This window comes from Dipodomys spectabilis, unplaced genomic scaffold, assembly GCF_019054845.1.
Source record: "Dipodomys spectabilis isolate Male_0828 unplaced genomic scaffold, ASM1905484v1 ptg000480l, whole genome shotgun sequence".
Taxonomy (NCBI): Eukaryota; Metazoa; Chordata; class Mammalia; order Rodentia; family Heteromyidae; genus Dipodomys; species Dipodomys spectabilis.
Genome location: NW_024871157.1, coordinates 1,834,953 through 1,855,747, shown reverse-complemented (window position 1 = coordinate 1,855,747; position 20,795 = coordinate 1,834,953). Strand labels below are relative to the sequence as shown.

The 20,795-nt window shown below is 47.4% G+C and overlaps 1 protein-coding gene across 9 annotated transcripts in view; it reads right to left on the bottom strand.

Annotated features, from left to right (window-relative positions):
* Kdm2b (lysine demethylase 2B) overlaps nt 1–20,795 on the bottom strand; it is a 91,188-nt gene that overhangs the window by 30,034 nt on the left and 40,359 nt on the right. For all 9 annotated transcript variants that reach the window (XM_042668910.1, XM_042668912.1, XM_042668916.1 and 6 more), the window contains 3 exons: nt 15,671–15,797; nt 13,968–14,446; nt 12,469–12,555 (listed from right to left, as the gene is read on the bottom strand). In XM_042668910.1, the coding sequence (XP_042524844.1) occupies nt 12,469–12,555; nt 13,968–14,446; nt 15,671–15,797 (693 nt within the window). The remainder of the gene's footprint in view (nt 1–12,468; nt 12,556–13,967; nt 14,447–15,670; nt 15,798–20,795) is intronic.

Below are 20,795 nucleotides of genomic sequence, written 5' to 3'. Positions count from 1 at the left end.
TCAGGGAGGAGTGAACAGGGCGTGCAGCATGGCACTGGCTTTTGGTCTGGAATGATGAATGAAAGTCCTGGAGATGGCTGCATTACACTTGTAAGTGTGGATCACACTTCAACTTCTGTATGCTTCAACTTCTACGTAACGTAATGTATTAATTAGTTAATTAATTAAGCAAAACCACCTCTCCAAAGAGGAATCATTCACTGGTTCCTATGGCATGGGATCAAATCCAAATCTGTACTATCAACTCTGTACCATGCAAAGTGTGCCCTGTCCTCCAAGCTGGGCTGGGCTGGGCTGGGCTCTGCGCTCATGGCCCCTCCCCCACCCAACCAGCCTCCTTCAAGGAACTTTCTAGGCTCCTCCACACCTAGCCAGAGATCTTCTCAGTCTCCAAGTCCCTCTACTGGAAAACTGAGAGAGGCCTCCCCAGGGGTCCAGCGCACTACCCTTGCCTACTCTGGGTAATAATCCATCCAACTATGTGCCTGCCACACCTATACACAATCAGCTCCGTGAGGACAGGAATAATCTGTTTGTTCCCCACACATAGTAGGCTAAGCGGAGGAACAAGTGTCTGGAAAGAAGGAAGGAAGGCCAGTTACCCAGGACCGTGCTGTTTCTGGACTAGAGATGGCATCACCACAAACACTGAATGAGCCAGTGCCCCTTGGGCCTTCCAGCCTCTGGTCACAACACTTGCCTCCATTTTTGTTTAATAAAGTTTTTAAAGACAATTCGTTTACTATATATAGTAGATTCATTCACGTGGCCAACAGCACCACTGCAACCCATGTCTGAAGGACACTGGTATAGTTTCCCTGCATGTCCCAACCTCCTGCATTCAGGGATTTCAGAACTTGATGTGGGGGGGTAGGAGGGGGAGAGAACATAGTTAAAGTCACCAACAAAAAAAAAAGTCAAAAAAATTTTTTTAACCTGGCAGTACACAGACCTGGGAAAGGACACTTGGCTAACACCAGTAGAGCTAAAAACAGAAGTAGGTAGGGACTTAGCTTCAAGGAAGGAGAGGGCCACCCATCATTCAGCCCCATCCATTTCATATGTGTCAGCAAATGATTGCAAAGGTGCTATACAATTTGGGAGTTTCAAACAAATTTCATCAAGTAGGCAAATCACAAATATAGTGCCCATTAAAAAAAAAAAATGAGGCTTGCAAATAAGCCCCAGCCTTATTACTTCAAGGTGAGTGATGTGTTCAAGGGCCACACCTTTTATCTACACAAATGAGCACATGCCTGGATCGTAAATATATATACACACACACACACACACATACGTGGGATGACTCTAGAAATTCCCTTTGTTGGGGGGGTAGGGGGAGGCTGGGAAGGGATGGGAAGGGGAAACAAAGGAGGAGGCTACAATGCTTGATAAGAAATGTACTCATTATCTTGCCCATGTAATTGTAACCCCTCTGTACAGTATTTTCACAATTAAAAATAAATAAAAATTAAAAAAAAAAAATTCCCATTGTTGGGCTGCAGGTGTCAGGAGAGTGACTGTTTGGTTCTGGTCCATGCCACAGGAAGGGTATGAGGGTTCCCATGAGTTCTGAAGACCAGACTTACCATGGAGCTCAAACCCACTGAACTGAAACCTACGAAACAGCGAGCTAAAGCAAACCTTTGCCCTCTTTAAGTTCACTGTGGCAGGCATTTGTTACAGTCATGGAAAGCTTGCTCATGGGGCGTCCCTCACACAATAATTTCCCCCCCACTGGATTTCTTGTCTGCTTTTGATGTTCCCTGTGACATTACTTGAGATACTCAGACCATCTTTTCTGGGCCTTCCTACCACGCTCCGCACTGCAGACAAATGGCCACCACTGAGAAAGGCCTTTGCGTTTCAGATGAGGAACTCCTCACTGCCCTCCTGAGGTGAGCATGCTTTGCTTGCCTCCTGGTGGCCCACAGGCTTCTGCGGCCTGCCTCCACGCCACCCGTGACTACCTGGCCCTGCAACCAGTGGGTGACAGCTGATACCCAGAGCCTTTGATACCGTGTCCTCTTCCCCTCACCCAGCAGGCAGCATTAAGCACGAGGCCACAGCTACCTCAAGCCCCAAGGGACATGTTCTAAGGAGATGCACACCCTCCCGGCAGAAGGGCCCCAGGCTTGTCCGAGGAAAGGGAGCGAGAAAAGGGATCAGGGAGAGCAGCTTCCTAAACCCTGTCGCAATACAACCATACCAGTTTTCAGGAAATGAAACCACCCAGTTCCCACTCAGTTACAGATTAAATTTTGCCCAAGCAACTGGTAGAGATGGAAAATGTGTCTACGGCACTCGCCTCAGATAAGACTCTATCTGAGAAAGAAACTAAGCAAAAAAGAGTGGGTGTGTACAAGTGGTAGAGTATGCCTAGCAAGTTTAGGGTCCTGGGTATGAATTCCAGGGAGGTTTAAAAAAAAAAAAAAAGAATCTGGAAGCTTTTAGAAAGTGCAAACTCTGGGCCTTACTCCAAACACACAGAATTACAATGTCTGAGGTAGATCCCAGGAAACTGTGTGTGTGTGTGTGTGTGTGTGTGTGTGTGTCTGTGCGTGTCTGTGTATAAGTTCCACAAGTGAGGCTGATGCTCCCAACCTGAAGACTGACCCTCACTGGACCACACTGCCTTCCTAGGAAATCATGGGGTCAGAAGGAAGAAGGGACAGTAAAAGGCAGCCACTGTCATCAGCCACCAGTTCTTCCTCCTCGACTTAATGACACCGTGGCCAGCAGCAATTGAGAGGAAGGAGGTCAGCACACACAACAGGAAGTACACAGCCCTTTTACAGAATGAGGTACTTCAGGGACAGGCTGTATGTCACACCCAAGGGACCTCAAACTGCTCAGGCCTCTCACATCTATCTGTCCAATTATAGAGAAAGGGGAAGAGAAACACAGCAATGTCACTCGGACGATGTGAACACTGAAGATGGGTACCACTTTCTTCCACGTGCTGAAAGATCCCTATAAGGAAGTTGGTCCAGGGCAGGGAATTGTGGCTTAGTGGTAGAGTGCTTGCCTAGCATGCCTGAGGCACTGGGTTCAATTCCTCAGCACCACACGAACAGAAAATTAATAATCTTTTTTTTTTAAAAAAGCAAGAAAGTCAGTCCAGTCACTAGCCTGCCAGAGGACCTGTCCCAACACAGCCTCTTTGATTCTTGCCAGTAATTGCAATTCAAGTGACACCTGTTTGGGTCACTAGAGGTAACAGACTGGTAACAGACTAAGACACAGGATGCTCCAACAGGCTCCTCTCCTTCCTTAGTTGTCTCCTTTGGGAAGGGGCCTGAAGGCCAGCAACAGAGGGTCAGCTTGCTAATAAGGCCAAGGTCAGAGGCCAAGCTTCAAATAAGCTCAGCCCCCTTGCTTTGCCTTGAGGGTCCAGACAGGCCCCCAAAATCCTGCCACTTGGTCATAAAAGGAAGTAGCCAGAGTGGAGAGGGATCAAAGCAAGTCTAACGCCGCTGGTGGAAACAGCCAATCGGGTGAATGCTGATGGACAGCCCTTCAGGGGCTCCAGAAACGACCTCACCTCACCGCACCTAATCAGTTCCAGAAAAGGACTCTGTGCTCCTGGAAGGGAGGTGGGAGATCAAAGCACTGCTTGCTAATCATCATTGAGCATTCATTACTTGTTGAGTAACCCAACCCAGCACCCTGACAGCCTCAGTGAGCACCCTTGATCTTTCAACTCAATGGGGCATCAAATTGGGAGGAAGTGGACTGCAAACCTGGGAACCCAGAGACCTGGGGCAGCCCAGGCAGCCAGTCGTTCAGTTATTCCTTCCTTTCTAGTTAACTTTTTAACCCCACCAGGAAATGCATAAATAGAGCACTGGCCTCCCTCCCCCCAACCCTCTGCCACATTTCACTGGGTCCTCACAGAAAGTCACTGCCAAAACAGGCAGATCTGGGGACAAACACCCCTCTGCTGTTCACAAGCTGTGTGGCCTGAGGCATATCACATTCTACTAGGAGTCCTAGAGTCCTCCACTGACTGTACCAAGAGATAAGACTATCCTTCCTAGCTGTTGGGATAAAGAAAACTCTCACAGCTGCAATAGGGCAGGGTAGTAGGGTGCCACCAAGCTTGTGTGGGCTCCGGGTTTGGTCACCACAAACAACAACAAAAGAAAATAACATGTACACTGATAAATCTGCTCACAGCATCATTATTTACAACAGCCAAAGAGTAGAAACAACCTGAACACCCATCACAGATGAATGGATAAACCCCCCAAAATCACAGAAAGTGGTCTATTTATAATGGACTATCATTTGGCCACAAAAGGAAAGAAGAATAGCACATGACTATACTTACCAGCAGGTGAACCACAGTTCAAGTTCAGCTTGGGTTAAAGAGTAAGACCTTGTCACAAAACCAAGAGACAAAAACACCAAACAACAAAATCCAACAAGGAAGGCAGGATTGATTTTTCCTATATTGTGGGTGAACTGTGAAAAATCTCATGCTCAATAAAAGAAGCCAAGCACAGAACACCATAGAACTGTCCAGAGGCCAGGAACCCATGGCTCCTACCTGTAATCCTAACTACTTAGGAAGCTGAGATCTAAAGATTGAGATTAGAATGCAGCCAAGGCAGGAGAGTCTGTGAGACTCTTTTTTCCAATTTACCACCAAAAAGCCAAAAGTGGGGCTGTGGCTCAAGTGGCAGAGTATGAGCCTTGGGCAAAAGAGCTCAGGGACTGCATCCAGCCCTGAGTTCAAGTTCTAGTACTGGCGCGCGCACGCGCGCGCGCACACACACACACACGCACGCACGCACGCACGCACGCACGCACGCACGCACGCACGCACCAGACCTGTCCAAATACAAGGTAAAACAGGTTGAAGGGGAAGGAGTCACCAGTGGGAGAGAGTGAATGAAAATGAATATGGTTCATGTAGTTCATCTGCACCTATGAAAATGGAACAATGAAAGCTGGGGGTAGAGGGGACAGGGAGGGTGCCGTAGGACTAGGTAAAGTTGACCAGGATACAATGTATACATGTGTAGAAAGATCACAATGCAAACCCTTTGTACAACTAACATACTAATTTTAAAAGAAATGTCCAGAATAGGGAAATCCACACAGATAGAAAGTTGCCTAGGGTAGAAAGGAGAGAGGAGTAAAGGTCAGGGACAGAGGTACTGTGTACAACTAGGTTGAGGTTTAAGATTTCTTTTATTTTAAAATTCCTTGAGTATACCAAACAAAAACAAAAAAAACTGAAAACTTTAATTAAGTACATTACAGTCTATTTCATGGTATTTTTTACAAGACTGATGCCCCTAAAATACAAAAAAATACTGATACCCAGCAAATGCTCGTTGCTGGCTCTCCTCCCTCCTGCAGGTTCTGGCTGGGCCGAGACTCCACTGACCGCTGGCTATGTGAACTGGGTGTACCGTCCACAGAACTTGATGGGACCTAGACACCCCCAGAAGCCATCTTCCTATCTAGGCCTTTGGAGACAAGGAACTAAGGGTTTGACATTTTCTCATTTTTTTTTTTAAGTGCCTATCTTCTCAATAAGGAGACAAGGCACAGTGGGGTGGGGTAGGGAAATCTGGCTGCATTTCTGAGGTTCACTCTATTGTTTCTGAGGTCTTGGTGGTCAGTCCCCACTGTGCAGACCCTCAGACCTCCCCAGAGCAGCAGTGGGTAAAGTCTGACTTTCCTCCTTCAGGTCCTGCGGCTGCTGCTCGGCTTGTGTCCCATGTGGGGTCTGCAGCGGGAGCTTGTGGTCTCACAAATGGTGCAGGTAGCTCTGCACATGGGGAAGGCCGGCTTTATCACCCACACGCTGCAAACTGAGGCAGAGCCAGGGAGGAAGTTTTTGGGCTCCTACTCTACCTAGGCACCCACGAAGCCACACAGAAAATCCAACATCCCTAAGTAAGTGAAGTCCTGTTCCTCCCAATTCCTTAAGGCCGAACCCAAAGAGCAAAGAATTGTCTGGAACACAGCTGACCAATAAAAATATTCAGTGATGGGGATGGGCTGGGAAGGTGGCTCAGTGGTAGAGCACTTGCCTTGCATGCATGAGGCCCTAGGTTCAATTCCTCAGCACCACATAAGCAGAAAAAGCCAGAAGTGGTGCTGTGGCTCAAGTGGTAGAACACTAGCCTTGAGCTGAAGAGCTGAGGGACAGTGCCTAGGCCCAGAGTTCAGGCCCCATGACCAACTAAAAACAAACAAACAAACAAACAAACAAATAATTCAGTGAGCCACAGATGAACTTCTCATTTTTTGTGGCAATATCAAAAAAGGTTAAAACAATACAAAACATGTAAACTTAATCTGAATAATTTTGTTTAATCAATATATCAAAACAATGATCATTTCTTCTATAATAAAAATAAAAATATAAGGTGCCTAATTACATTTCAGGTGAATAACATTTGGGACATACAGTAGTTTAAAAACAATTGTTGCTGGGCACCAGTGGCTCAGGCCTATAATCCTAGATATTCAGGCTAGGATTAGCTGAGTAGTTAATAGGATGAGGCTGAGATCTGAGTTTCATGGTTCAAAGCCAGCCTGGGCAGAAAAGTCTGTGAGACTCATCTCCAATTAACCACCAGAAAACAGGAAGTGGTGCTGTGGCTCAAGCGGTAGAGCGTTTGCCTTGAGCTGAACAGCTGAGGAACAGCGCCCAGGCCCAGAGTTCAAGCCCCATGACCAACAACAACAACAACAACAACAAATTGCTGTTGGGTGCTGGTAGCTCAGGACAATAATCCTAGCTACTCAGTAGGCTAAGATCTGAGGATTGTGGTTCGAAGCCTGCCAGGCAGAAAGTCTCCGTGAGACTCTTCAATGACCACTCAAAATCTGGAAGTGGCACTGAGGCTCAAATGGTAAAGTGCTACCTTTGAGTACAAAGAGCTCAGGGACAGTGCCCAGGCCCTGAATTCAATTCCCACATTAAAAAAAAAATTGTTGTTCTTCTGAAATTCCAATACAATTGACAACACTGAGTATGCTGGGCACCAGTGGCTCAAGCCTGCAATCCTAACTTCTCAGGAGGCTGAGATCTGAGGACTGTGGTTTAAAACCAGCCCAGACAGGAAAGGCCATGAGAACTTGAACTCTGGGCTTGGGTGCTGTCCTTGTGCTCCTCAGCTCAAGGCTAGCGCTCTATGGCTTGAGCCACAGCGCCACTTCCGGTTTTCTAGTGTTTATTGGAGATAAGAGTCTCATGGACTTTCTTGCCCGGGCTGGCTTTGAACTGCAATCCTCAGATTTCAGCCCCCTGAGTAGTTAGGATTACAGGTGTGAGCCATCAGCACCCGGCTTCCATGAGACTCTTATCCATCAGCACCCCATGAGACTCTTATCTCCAATAAACCACCAGAAAACCGGAAGTGGCACTGTGGCTCCAGAGGTACAATGCTCGCCTTGAGCTGAAGAGCGCAGGGACAGCACCCAAGCCCAAAGTTCAAGCCCCACAACTGACAAAAAAATAAAAACAGCCCAGGCAGCAAAATCCTTGAAACTTCTATCTCTAATTAACCACCAGAAAAGCAGAAGTAGAGCTGTGGCTCCAAGTGGCAGAGCACTAGCCTTGAGCAAAAGAGCTCAGGGACAGTGCCCAGGCCCTGAATCTTCAAACCCCATTAACACTCCCCCACCCCCCGCAAAAAAAAAAAAAAAAAAAAAAAAACCTGATCATTTGTTGTTGTTTTGCCAGTCATGGGGCCTGAACTCTGGGCCTGGCCACTGTCCCTCAGCCCTTCAGTTCAAGACAAGCGCTCTACCACTTGAGCCACAGTGCCACTTCTGGCTTTTTCTGCTTATGTGGTGCTGAGGAATCGAACCCAGGACCTCATGCATGCGAGGCAAGCACTCTACCACTGAGCCACCTTCCCAGCCCTTTTTTGTTTTTTAAATCAGGCAATCAATAAAAATTAACCAATGATGTACATATGTGAAAATGGAACCAAGTAACTTGAGGGAATGGACAGGGTTCAGGGAAACAGGGCGGAGAATGAATGGGATGACATACACTAAGATGCATTGGACTGACTCGTAAACTGACATGTTAAGCAGGGCACCGATGACACACACCTGTCATGCTAGCTACTCAGAGGCTGACATCTGAGGATTGTGGTTCAAAGCCAGCCCGGGCAAAAAAGTCTGTAAGACTCTTATCTCAGTGAACCTCCATAAAAACTGGAAGTGGCACTGTGGCTCAAAGTGGGAGAGGGCTATCCCTGAGTGAAAAAATTTAGAGACAGCATCAAGGCACTGAGTTCAAGCCCCATGACCAACAAAAACAAACAGACATGTTCATTGAAACCTCTTTGTACAACTACTTAATGATAGCAAAACTTTCAAATTAATTGATGCAGTGTTTACCCTTATCTTGTATTAAGTCTTTGAAATCTGTTGCATATTTTATAGGTATAGCACATCTCAATTTGAGCCAACCATGTTTCAAGTACTGTGTTAGAAGTTAACCCTGTAGAAAGCCCTAGAAAGTTCTTTGTAGTATTTTTTTATAATAGCAAAGAAAAAATAATCAGAAATTAGAAATTAGAGCTGATGAATTAACAACTTGTCTTTGAGAGTGCTGGGGACTGAACCTAGGGCCTCAGGCAAGCTACATTCCTGCTCTCTCACTGAGCTCCCTTGTCCACCCTGTCCAGGGCGCTGAGCATACCACTGACCCCCCCCCACAGGGCTTCAAAGTGAGTGCTGGCATAACCCCTTTTTACAAGTAAGGGAAGGCAGGATCAGAGAGTTATGTGACAGGGTTAGAAGCATGGCTCAAGTGGCTCAGGCACCAACCAGGGAGTAAAACCATCAGATACTGTGTTTGAATCTGGTCTTGGGGGTGGGGAAGAGGGAAAGAAAGAAAACTGATGTGACTGACCAAGAAAATGGTGAAACTGAGAATGGACACATGGCAGCAGGCAAGTGGAACAAAAAACACACAGGCCGGATCAGCATGGACTTCGGAGGGATACAGATCAACGTGTCACGTTCCCTCTGGCTGGTGGATAGTGAGGGGCATTGGTTGAAAGCTCAGGCTCAGCTATCACCCAGAATTCTCAGTCTTAATAAGCCTTCATCTATTTTTTATTTTTTTTTGTCGGTCGTGGGGCTTGAACTCTGGGCCTGGGCGCTGTCCCTCAGCTCCAGCTCAAGGCTAGTGCTCTACCACTTGAGCCACAGCTCCATTTCCGGCTTTTTTCTTTTTGCTTATGTGGTGCTGAGGAATCGAACCCAGGGCCTCATGCATGCAAGGCAAGCACTCTACTACTGAGCCACCTTCCCAGCCCAAGCCTTCATCTATTTAAGCCTCAGTTTCCTTGTCTGTGAAATGAGTCACAAATGCTAACTCCCCAGTCTGAACAAACTCAGAGATGCAGGAGATCCGAAAGCAGCTGCCTGTCCTTTCTGTGGTATTCATCATGTCACTACTATAGTTTGTCCCAGTTCCTTTCTTATTTAACTAGACATTTTTATGTTGAACACTGAAAGATTTACAGAGAAAGACGTATTTTCAAAAGGGAGGAAAACAGTCTACGGCACAGATAGAGAAAAAGGGAGGAAAAAAAAAAGAAAGGAGGGACAAAAAGAAAATCCACCTAATAATAAAATTGAACTATGGCTTCCTTCCCCACAATTAACTAGGTGACCACCAGGGGGTGATACTCAGTTTCCATAGCTAAGTGACCTGAACCATTTTTTTTTTTTTTGGTCTGTTGTGTGGCTTGAACCTGATCAGGGATTGGGCACTGTCCCTGAATTTCTTTGTGCTCAAGGCTAGCACTGTACCACTTGAGCCACATTCAGCTTTTGAGTGGACAATTGGAGATAAACGTCACAGAGACTTCTGCCCATGCTGGCTTCAAACAGCAATCATCAGATCTCAGACTCCTGAGTGGCTAGGATACAGGTATGAGCCACTGGTGCCCAGGAGAATTTTATGTTTTTTTTGTTGTTGTTGTTTGCTTTTTTTTTTTTTAATCAGTTGTGGGGCTTGAACTCAGGGCTCTCTTTTTTAACTCAAGGCTAGGGCCTTACCACTTTGAGCTATAGCTCCACTTCCTGAACGCTTTTTTTTTTTTTTTTGGTCGGTTGTGGGGCTTGAACTTTGGGCCCGGGCGCTGTCCCTGAGTGTTAATCCAATGAGCTCCCTTCCCAAAGCTTAGCATGCTCCTTTCCTAGGCAACACTAGGTCCTTGTAGTAGTAAAGGCAGTAAATAATCAGCCTCCAACTCCTCTTTTCCTTGAGATGGCACTCCTCTGGGGCAGCTACCACCACATAAGAGTGACCTTTAAGCAGCTGTAGGGCCCCTTATCTACTACTTGAGCAGCAGCCATCAATCCTAGTCCACCATGGTCCTCACGTCCACCAGGGTCTCCCTCCGCATTCTAGCCCCTCCTAAACCTCTAGGTTATGTAGGTCACCTCAGACAATAGCTAGCACTTCTTCTTAATCCTCTCTTGTGAGAAGGGGTCTTGATGGTCCCTTTACCGGCAATAAACCGTTACTTTGTTCTTTGTACCTGGATGTCTGCGTGTTTTTCTGGCAAAGTCTAATATACTTTAACACTGAGCTCTTCAGCTCAAGGAGAGTGTTCTACCACTTGAGCCACAGCGCCACTTCCAGTCTCACCATCTTTGCTGCCTGGACTGGCTTTGAAACTCGATCCTCAGATCTCAGCTTCCTGAGTAGCTAGAATTACAGGCATGAGCCACCATGCCCAGCCCCCTTTTATTTGTTGGTCGTGGGGGCTGAACTCTGGGCCTGGTCGCTGTCCCTCAGCTCTTCAGGCTAGCACTCTACCACTTGAGCCACAGCATCACTTCCAGCTTTTTTCTGCTTATGTAGTGCTGAAGAATCGAACCCAGGGCCTCATGCATGCGAGGCAAGCATTCTACCACTGAGCCAACTTCCCAGACCCTGAACCCTTTTTAAAAAACAAATATTTGCGGCTCCAGGTTGTGGCTCATGCCTATAATCCCAGTCACTCAGGCTTGGTGATTAGGTTTGATAATTAAGGACTGCTCTTTCAAAACCAACCTTGGCAAAATGTTCTCAAATGTCATCTCAACCAATTTTTAAAACACAACTAGGTATGGCTGTACATGCCTGTGATCTCAGATACTCTTACACAGAACACATAAACAGGAAGAACACAGTCTAGGGCGGCCTGGGCATAACTACAAGATGCTATCAGAAAAAGAACTAAAGGGAAAAAACTGAGAGGGTTGCTCAGGTAGTACAGCACCTGTCTAGCAAGCATGAGGTCATAAGTTCGACCTCCAGAAGCAAAAAACAAAAATAAAAACTTAAATTGAGCCCGGCGCAGGTGGCTCAGGGCTATAATCCTAGCTACTCAGGAGCTGTGATCTGAGGATCGAGGTTCAAAGCCAGCCCGCGCAGGAAAGTCTGTGAGACTCTTATCTCCAATAAACCACTAGAAAACCGGAAGTGGTGCTGTGGCTCAAGCAGTACAGCACTCGCCTTGAACTGAAGAGCTGAGGGACAGTGCCCAGGCCGAGTTCAAGCCACATGAACGACCAAAAAAAAAAAAAAAACAAATTGAGCCAGGCTTTGGTGGCTCATATCTGTAATCCTTGCTACTCAGGAAGATGAGATCTGAGGATCACTCAAACCCACCCCAGACAAAAAAGTTTGTGAGACTCTAATCTCCAATTAAACACCAGAAAACTCTGGGGCTGGGAAGGTGGCTCAGTGGTAGAGCGCTTGCCTTGCTTGCATGAGGCCCTGGGTTCGATTCCTCAGCACCACATAAGCAAAAAGAAAAAAGACGGAAGTGGTGTTGTGGCTCAAGTGGTAGAGCCCTAGCCTTGAGCTGAAGAGCTGAGGGACAGCGCCCAGGCCCAGAGTTCAGGCCCCACAACAGGACTCAAAAAAAGAAAAGAAAAGAAAAGAAAACTAGAAGTAGCACTGTGGCTCAAAGTAGTAGAGTACTAGCCTTCAGAAAAAAACACAACAACAACAACAACAAAACAACTCAGGGACAGCACCCAGGCCCTGAGTTCAAGCCCCATGACTGACAGGAAAAAAAAAAAATCAGCCAGGTACTGATGGTTCACACCTCCTAGCTACTCAGGAGGCTGAGATATGAGGATCACGGTTCAAAGCCAGCCTGGGCAGGAAAAGTCCATGAGATAAGAATTGAAGATAAAAATCTCCAATAAACCATCAGAAAACCAGAAGTGGCCCTGTGGCTCAAGTGGGACAGTACCCAAGCCCAGAGTTCAAGCTCCATGACCAAAAAAAAAAAAAAAAAAAAAAATCAAACCAAAATCTAATTACAGCATCTATAATGCCCATATCATTACAATCGTTCAGCACAATTGGGGTGCCCTCTCCCAGTAGCCTTCTGAAAAGCCGCTAACACTCATCCTATAAAAGTGAACGGCAGTGGGAAGTAGTCTCCCAACTGTGGGCAGCGTGCATCTTACCTTTGGAGTCTTCTTTGGCCAGCTGACCACAGGGACGCCAGTGATGGCCAGACTGGGGTCATCTTCTGCATGCTCCTTCAGGACATTCTGTAGCCAAACAGAGGAGGCATATCATCCCAGAGAAGGGGACATCTCAAGCACACAGTCTTGCTAACTTCTTAGCAAATACCCTGCAAAGGCTGGATGGTAATGCCTCAGATCCCTATGGACCACAAGCTCAACTATGTACTCAAAGAAACAACTGCCAGGCCTTGGTACCTCAGAGCCCTGACTCAGTTGCTCCTTCAGTCAACTTGTTTTTTGTATCCTAATCCTGGCACATGAGAACACAGTATCAGCCCTGGACATAAGCAGATACTTGATCTTAATTTGACCAAGGATGGCACACCTGTAATAACAGCTACTCAAGGCAGTGATGTAAGGATCACAATTTGATCCCAAACCAGACAAAAGTTATTGAAAGCCTGGCAAAAAAAAAAAAAAAAAGCCTGACATGGAGGTGAACACCTATAACCCCAGCTATTTGGGAGATGGAAATAGGATCGTGGTCCAAGTCTAGCCCAGGCAAAGAATGAGACCTTGTTGGGTGCAGGTGGCTCACACCTGTAATCCTAGCTACTCAGGAGGCTGAGATCTGAGGATCACAGTTCAAAGCCAGCCAGGGCAAGGAAAGTCCATGAGACTCTGATCTCCAATAAACCACTAGAAAACTGGAAGTGGCGCTGTGGCTCAAGTGGTACAGCGCTTGCCTTGAGCTAAAGAGCTAAGGGATAGTGCCCAGTCCCAGAGTTCAAGCCCCACGACCGACCTCCCCCCCCCCCCCAAAAAAGAGACCCTATCTGAAAAGTGATCTGAAACACACACACACACACATACACACACACACGTATATGTATACATATATATGTACATACCACACACACATATATATGAGGAGATAGATAGCTAGATTGTTTTTATTTTTTTCCTTCTGTACCAGTCCTGAGGCTTGAACTCAGGGTATGGGTGCTGTCCCTGAGCTTCTTTTGCTCATAGTTCAAGCTCTATCACTTGAGCCACATCTCTACTTCTGGCTTTTTTGGTAACTTAGTGGAGATAGGAGTCTCACAAACTTTCCTGCCCAGGCTAGCTTCGAATCTCGATCCTCAGATCTCAGTCATGAAGAGGACCCCCATATGACCCAGATACATGTTGTAGGAACCCAGCCCAGAACAGAGAGCCTTTCTAGGCAGGAGGGAGACATCTGCCCACCACAGGCAACAATAGCTCTGACACTACAACACAGAGAGAGCCAGCCTCCAGCAGAGGTCGCTCTGCAGCTCCAACAGTGGCTAATGCTCAGGTGCCCCCAAAGCATTTCTAGGATATAGTCGCCCTCCTGGAGAGCACCAGAACAATGTGCACCAAGCCACTCTGAGCCAAACCACCTACCATCACACGGAACAGAACCTGCTCATCCTCACTCAACTGCCCAAACCCCAGCCTTGATCTCTGCTTACCTTCACGCCCTCCAGGAGTGCCTGGGGGTCCTCGATGCCCTCGGGGACACACTTCTTGTTCTCTGGGAGGGACTCAAGTTTCTCCACTAGGGCCTTCAAGCCCTTCAGTTCAAACTCAGTGAGGTGTGTCCATTTGGCAGACACTTCAGTAGTGGGTGAGCCAGTGGGTGTCTTGGGGTAGTCTATGGGCATCGTCGCAGACTTTGTGCTGTCCTCAGACTCATTTGACAGCGTCCTCTTGAGGAATCGCATGGCAGGTGCTTTGGGCTTCTTCCCTGAGTTCTCCTGATCCTCAGAAGGGGTGCTGGTGGGTGAGGTGGGACCATCAGCAGGTGGCTTGGATGCTGTATCTGTACCATGTCCTTCCTCCTCCTCTTTCTCCTCCTCGTCCTCCTGGGGCTGCTGCTCACAGGACTCCTCCTCCATCTCCACCCAGGAATCAGAAGAGAAGCCGTCTACACTGGTCTTTGTTGGGGCATCTGCAGGAAACGGGGTTAAAGATGCAAGATGATGGCCTTACTGCCTGCTAGGAGATCTGGAAATGCCTTGTCACATCCCGTACTTGTGCAGAGAGCAAGGCTCCAACCATTCTAAAGGTAGTCAGACACAGATTCAAATCTCAGCTCTGCTTCTTCCCGGCTATGTACAGGGTTACATCTCCTCTCTGGACTTACCTGGCACTTTGTTTGTTTTTGGGTCCAGTCATGGGGCCTGAACTCTGGGCCTGGGCACTGTCCTTCAGCTCTTCAGCTCAAGGCTAGCACTCTACCACTTGAGCCACAGCGCCACTTCCAGCTTTTTTCTTTTTGCTTATGTGGTGCTAAGGAATCAAACCCAGGTCCTCATGCATGCAAGGCAAGCGCTCTACCACTGAGCCACCTTCCCAGCCCACAGATCACTTATTAACAGGGGCAACCCTTGCAAGGAAGCAGGAGGGGAGATGAAGAGATGATAGGATTATAGCTAAGGAGTATGGCTCCTTCCCCCCGCCCCCCAGTCCTGGGGCTTGAACCCAGGGCCTGGGTACTGTCCCTGAGCTTCTTTTGCTCAAGGCTAGCACTCTACCATTTGATCCACAGTGCCACTTCCAGCTTTTTCCGTTTATGTGGTATTGAGGAATCAAACCCAGACTTCATGCATACTAGGCAAGCACTGTACCATTAAGTTACATTCCCAGCCCACAGTACAGGCTTCTTTATGGGATGATGAACACATTTCAAATACTAAATGCTAAAAACCACTGAACTGAACACATGAAAGGGTTAGCATGTATGATAGATGAACTACAGCCCAATAGAGCTGTTTTTTAAAATACAAAACATGGCCAGGCTCACACCTGCTATCCTAGCTGTTCAGGAGGCTGATATCTGAGAATTGCAGTTTGAAACCAACCCAGGCAGAAAAGCCCCTGTGAGACAGTTATCTCCAATAAACCACTCAACAACCAGAGTGGAGCTATAGCTCAAAGTGGTAGAGCGCTAGCCTTGAGCAAAAGAACTCAGGGACAGTGCCCAGGCCCTAAGTTCAAGCCCCACAATTGCCAAAATAAAATAAAACAAAAATGTAATACATGGGCTGCAGGTGTGACTCAGTGGTAGAAAACTTTCTTAACACGTGTGAGGCCTTGGGTTTGATCCTCAACTCCACAAGAAGGAGAGAAAAAAAGATGTCACGAGTATTTACTTTAAAGGTTGGTTACTCACCAATAAGCATGGATTCTCGCTGGTACTCCTGAGTGAGGTAGGAGCGCTGGGTCACGCAGTACACATATCTCTCCAAGACATACCAGCACATCTCATAGTAGAAGGGGTAACGGAACTTGGGCTGGACCTGAAAGCAAAGATCAGGCAGGTGGAGGTCAGTTTCTGTGGGTGACAGGGAGGAGGGAGAGTCATGGGCAGAGGCTCCTGAAGGTAAGGTTTATTATTCTCATCATCTAGCAAGAATGCAAATGGAGGAAGGGAAAATGGGGAATGTCACTGGCAGGGAGGCAAGAGGGAGGCGCTGAAAGGGGGCAATACAGCAGCATGCACACATGAGACAGAGGAAGAGGCCTGAGTGAGGACATCACTTCATTGGTTGAGCTGCATGTCCAGAAAGGAGAACCAACAGGGTTCCACTTTGTGCTTCTGTGAGATGGAGAAAAACAGAGCTCTTCCCTGACCTTCCCAGTCCCTGAGGATGGGAGCCCTGCCTAATTCCAGCTACACCACAGACATGGACTCCTCATTCTAGAATATTCTGGCACATATTCGGTCTCTCCTCTTGATTGCCCTCCCCCATTCATACCCTTTCGTAGCACAGTACTACAGAAGAAGGCCAGTGGGGAAGGCCAATGAAGAGGACAGGGGTATCTGGCCTTACCAATTTGGGGTCTCAGAGGTGCACCTCTGCTGCTCCTCTCACCTCCACATCACTGCCCAGCCTGGCTTCTACCAAAAGCTCCGGGGGACTTCAAGTCCCCATCAGTAGTGGGTCTGGAACTGGACTCACATGGAGACCCTACCTTGGGGGAGGGGGGGGTCTCTTACAAGTGGAGACAGTGAGTATAGAACACTATCAAAAAGGCCTAGGTCCCAGGGGGGTTGAGATGATGGCAGGTAGGAGTCTGTGTGGAGGAAATGACAGCAAGAGATAGGAAGGAGAAACACCACTGATGACTCCAGCACAGGGGAACCTTGTGGAAACTGGTGGGCAGAGGAAGAATAAGGATGTGCCAGGGTCCTTCAGATGCTAGACAATGGGTCTAGCATGTCCAAACTCACACCTGGCCTGCCCTCTTGCCAAGGGTATGTTTGTGAACCAGAGATCCTTCTTCCCTTTTCCGACCCTGTTCCTGATCTGCTCACACTCAGGGCAGTATTATACCTGGGGGACACAGACCAATACAAGCAGATCACTATCTTCCATTTGCCTTAAAACACATTTTCCTTCCATCCTCCCTGTGCCTCCGTTCTGCCTGCCCTCAGCTCCCTGGCCACGCCTGCCAACTTGTATTCCAGCCATGAGGCCTTTTCCCGTTCTGGGTTGTCACTTCATCCGCACACTGGGTCCGTTTGATCTCCCTGTGCCTGGTGGATGACATGCTTTGGGACGTGATCAAGGTTGTCACATGCTTTTCAGTTCCTTGGGGAGATGCATGGAGTTGGATCACAGTCTAGCGTTTTCCTTGGCTCCAGCTACTTTATGAGAACCTCCATGGCCTTGCTAGGATAGTAAAAGTATACATATACATATGGGCACGAAGCAGATTGTGATCTCCTGTGATGAAGAAGGGCAGGTACTTGGCCCCACCCCTATTTCAAAGCAAGGGCCAAATGACTTTGAAAAAAATTGTCAACCCCTAAAATGCAAGGTGAGGAACTTACACTCTCATGCAACTGACAATTGACTCAAATGACATTTTGACTTTTCAAATTTTTGGACACTTCTCCAAACTACTGTGCCACTACTGGCTATCAGGATGCCTAAGAATCTAACATGGAGGGAAAAAAAATTGGGAGGGCAGGCTCTATTTCAAGAAGGGAAGATAAATCTCCCCTGTTTATTGCTGAACCCAAGGGAAACCAGCTGGGTGAAAATAAATGCTGATGAAGGAATTCAAGGGTTTGGGTCTTTTGTGTTGTTGTTGTTTTTTAATTTTTTAATTTTTTTTTTTCCAAGAGAGGGCTGCAGGAAGCAAAATTTGCAAAGAATTGACTTACAAACGGGTTGTCGCCTTCCACCCTTCGCCTTCAAAAGGTTTCAGCCACATGCCTGGGAACATTAAACACAGGATTGCTCGATATTATTTGATGACAAACCTGGAGCCTCAACAGAACTGAGCTGTTAATCAACCTCAGTCCAAAAACAAAAGGCAAGGCAGTCAGAAAGCGCTACCGTTCCCAGCCAAGAAAGTAACCAAATCTATCAGTGGATCTCAAGGGTTCAATTTAAGTTCCAAAGGCTTATTCAAGCGGCACATTGCCTGAACCCTTCCTTGGAGTCCCAGGTCATCTGAGAAGGGAGTGCCCCTGCAGATGACAGCGCAAGCCTCCATGCATTCAGAACTCCCCGTGCCAAGGAGTTGAAAAAGTAACATGAGGGTGGGTGGAAGGATCTTAAAATTTGTTTTTCTCCTGGAAAAAAAAAAAAATCAGTGGAAGAAAAAAAAAATCTGATGGTAGGGGGAAAAGGGTGCAGAAAGGTAAATTATTTACACGTTCCAAACAGATTCACTGGCTATGAGGGGAAGCACAAGCTGGCATTACCTTTTCAGAGAAGGCTGCTTTCACTTGAGCCATTTAAGAAAAAAAAAAAAAGAGAGACAAGTATAAGAGGCAGTAGTTTGCAGGATTTTTCATTTGGCCCTTCCTATCTTTTTATTATTGTTGTTGTTTGAACTCAGGGCCTGGACGCTATCCGTGAGCCTCTTCGCGTTCAAGGCTAGCGCTCCACCAAGCTGGCTTTGAACTGTGATCCTCAGATCTCAGCCTCCTGAGCAGCTAGGATTATAGGTGTGAGCCACCAGTGCCCAGCTTCCTACCACTTATTAGCTTAACTTGAGTTAAAAGTGTATCATTGTCGTTGTGATCTGATGTTAAAGGAATGATCATGCAGCGTATCCACTCTGCTGAAGCTTTCTACCATCATCATCTTCAGAGCTGGGAAACTTTCTCCACCAGTCCTCAAAGGCTTGCACCTGATTGGCTGCCTGATGTGCAGGGATGCTACAGGATAAGGTCACCTACCATCCAGCCCAGAAATGGGAAACAATGAGAGCAAGACAAGGCTTCCTGAACCATGGAGAATCTTGACATCTTGTCTGGATAGGGCCCCCCATCTTGAGCCACAGTGGCAAATTCCTCTTCTAAGACAGTCTGCAAATTGACACTTCCTCTGCCCAACCTACAGCACTTGATTCCAAACAAAGCCATGTTTAAGGACTCTCACAAAACAAAACAAAAACAAAACAAAAGTTTCCTGCTCCTAGGGCTTGAACTGAGGGCCCAGGCACTGTCCTTGGGCTTTTTTTTTTTTTTTTTTTTTTTCCGGTCGGTCATGGGGCTTGAACTCTGGGCCTGGGTGCTGTCCCTCAGCTCTTCAGCTCAAGGTGAGTGCTCTACCACTTGAGCTACAGCGCCACTTCCAGCTTTCTGGTGGTTTTATTGGAGATAGGAGTCTCACGGTCTCTCCTGCCAGGGCTGGCTTTGAACCGCAATCCTCAGATCTCAGCCTCCTGAGTAGCTAGGATTACAGGCGTGAGCCACCAGCACCCGGCTCACTTCTGGTTTTCTAGTGGTTTATTGGAGATAAGAGTCTCACAGACTTTCCTGCCCAGGCTGGCTTTGAACCGTGATTCTCAGCCTCCTGAGTAGCTAGGATTACAGGTGTGAGCCACCAGTGCCCAGCTGGAAAAAAAAATTTTTAATGACCATAACCTTCTTAAGGGAGCTCATAGGGATGCAAGGAATTAAGCTGTAATGAGCTGACAAGAACTCTGGCGTTTTATTGGGCTTGCAGGACTCTCCTCAGTGCCTTTTGTCTGCATTGACTCCTAAAATATAAACAATTGAATCTTGCAGCCAAGCCCTCTCCAAAGACCAGAAATCAAAGCAGATTAAAAAGCCTGCTTTTTCCAGCCTAGCCTACTCCACAGCCCCTCCCCAGCCAGCAACCTACTTCAACGAAGCCAGACAGGAGGCCTGCCTACTCAGAGGACAGGCAGAGGAGGCCTTGGGGAGACAGGCCCTGTCATACATCCATATGTGGGCACCATGCCACAGAGATCAGTGTGAGGCTTGGGGTCCCTCCTTTACCTTGCCTCCCGGCCTTGAGTGCCACCAGTGGGAGAGAGGGAAAGAACAGGGCTCAGATCCTCTGCAATGTACAGATCTCCAGGGGAGGGGACAGAGCCCCAGTTAAGTTGCCAAAGCATTCAGAAACCCCAGCCTGACTTCAGCTTTAAGGAATAGCCTGGGAAGTCCAGGCCTGACTTCTCCCTCTAGACTGTTCTGTGTCTACCCACACCCTCTGGTCTGCTCACAAACACACTGGGCTCTTCTTCAGGGTCGGCCAAAGAACAGCTGGCCCAAGTCCAGAAGCGCTTGACTCAGACTGAGACATAACCATTGTGCCCCAACAGTGCCGTTCTCCTAAATGGCACAGGGCACGTGCTCCAGATAGGGGCTAGCCTGAAGAAAGTCCACGAGCCAGGGGATCTGCACAAGATCATGGTCTAGATCTGGGTCTCTGCAGACTTGGGCATCAGACAGCAAATCTGCTGGGCAGAAAGGTAAGCAGACCTGGTATCACAACCGACTGCTCCAAGTGTTCTCCAGGACCCTTGGTCCCAGCCCCTCAATGCTAGGACTAATACAAGATACCAATTACACAGAATGGCTAAGACCTCATCTCAGGTATGTAATTCCATGAAAATGTAGGCCTGCAAACAAACTGGAAAAATAGAGGCAGCCTGGAGCAGCTTTGCGATGTTCCTAGAGGGTCTACCTCCACGAGAAGAGAAGCTGCGCAGTCTACCCACAGTGGGGACAGACATACTACAGCAGAGATAAACCTTGAAATCATAATGTTGAATGAAAGAAGCTTGACACACAAGGCCACACATTATGGGATTCCATTTACATCAAATGCTAGTCCCTAGCGAGGCAAGTAGATAAGGGGCTACAGAAGTTGGTGGAGAAGGCGGGGGAGGAACAATTGCTAATGGGCACAGGGCTTCTGTCAGGGATTACAAAAATGTTCTAGAATTAGTAATGAAGGTTACATTTGCGAATATACCTGAAACCATTGTACATTTCAAAAAGTGACCATTTTTTTAAAGAAAAA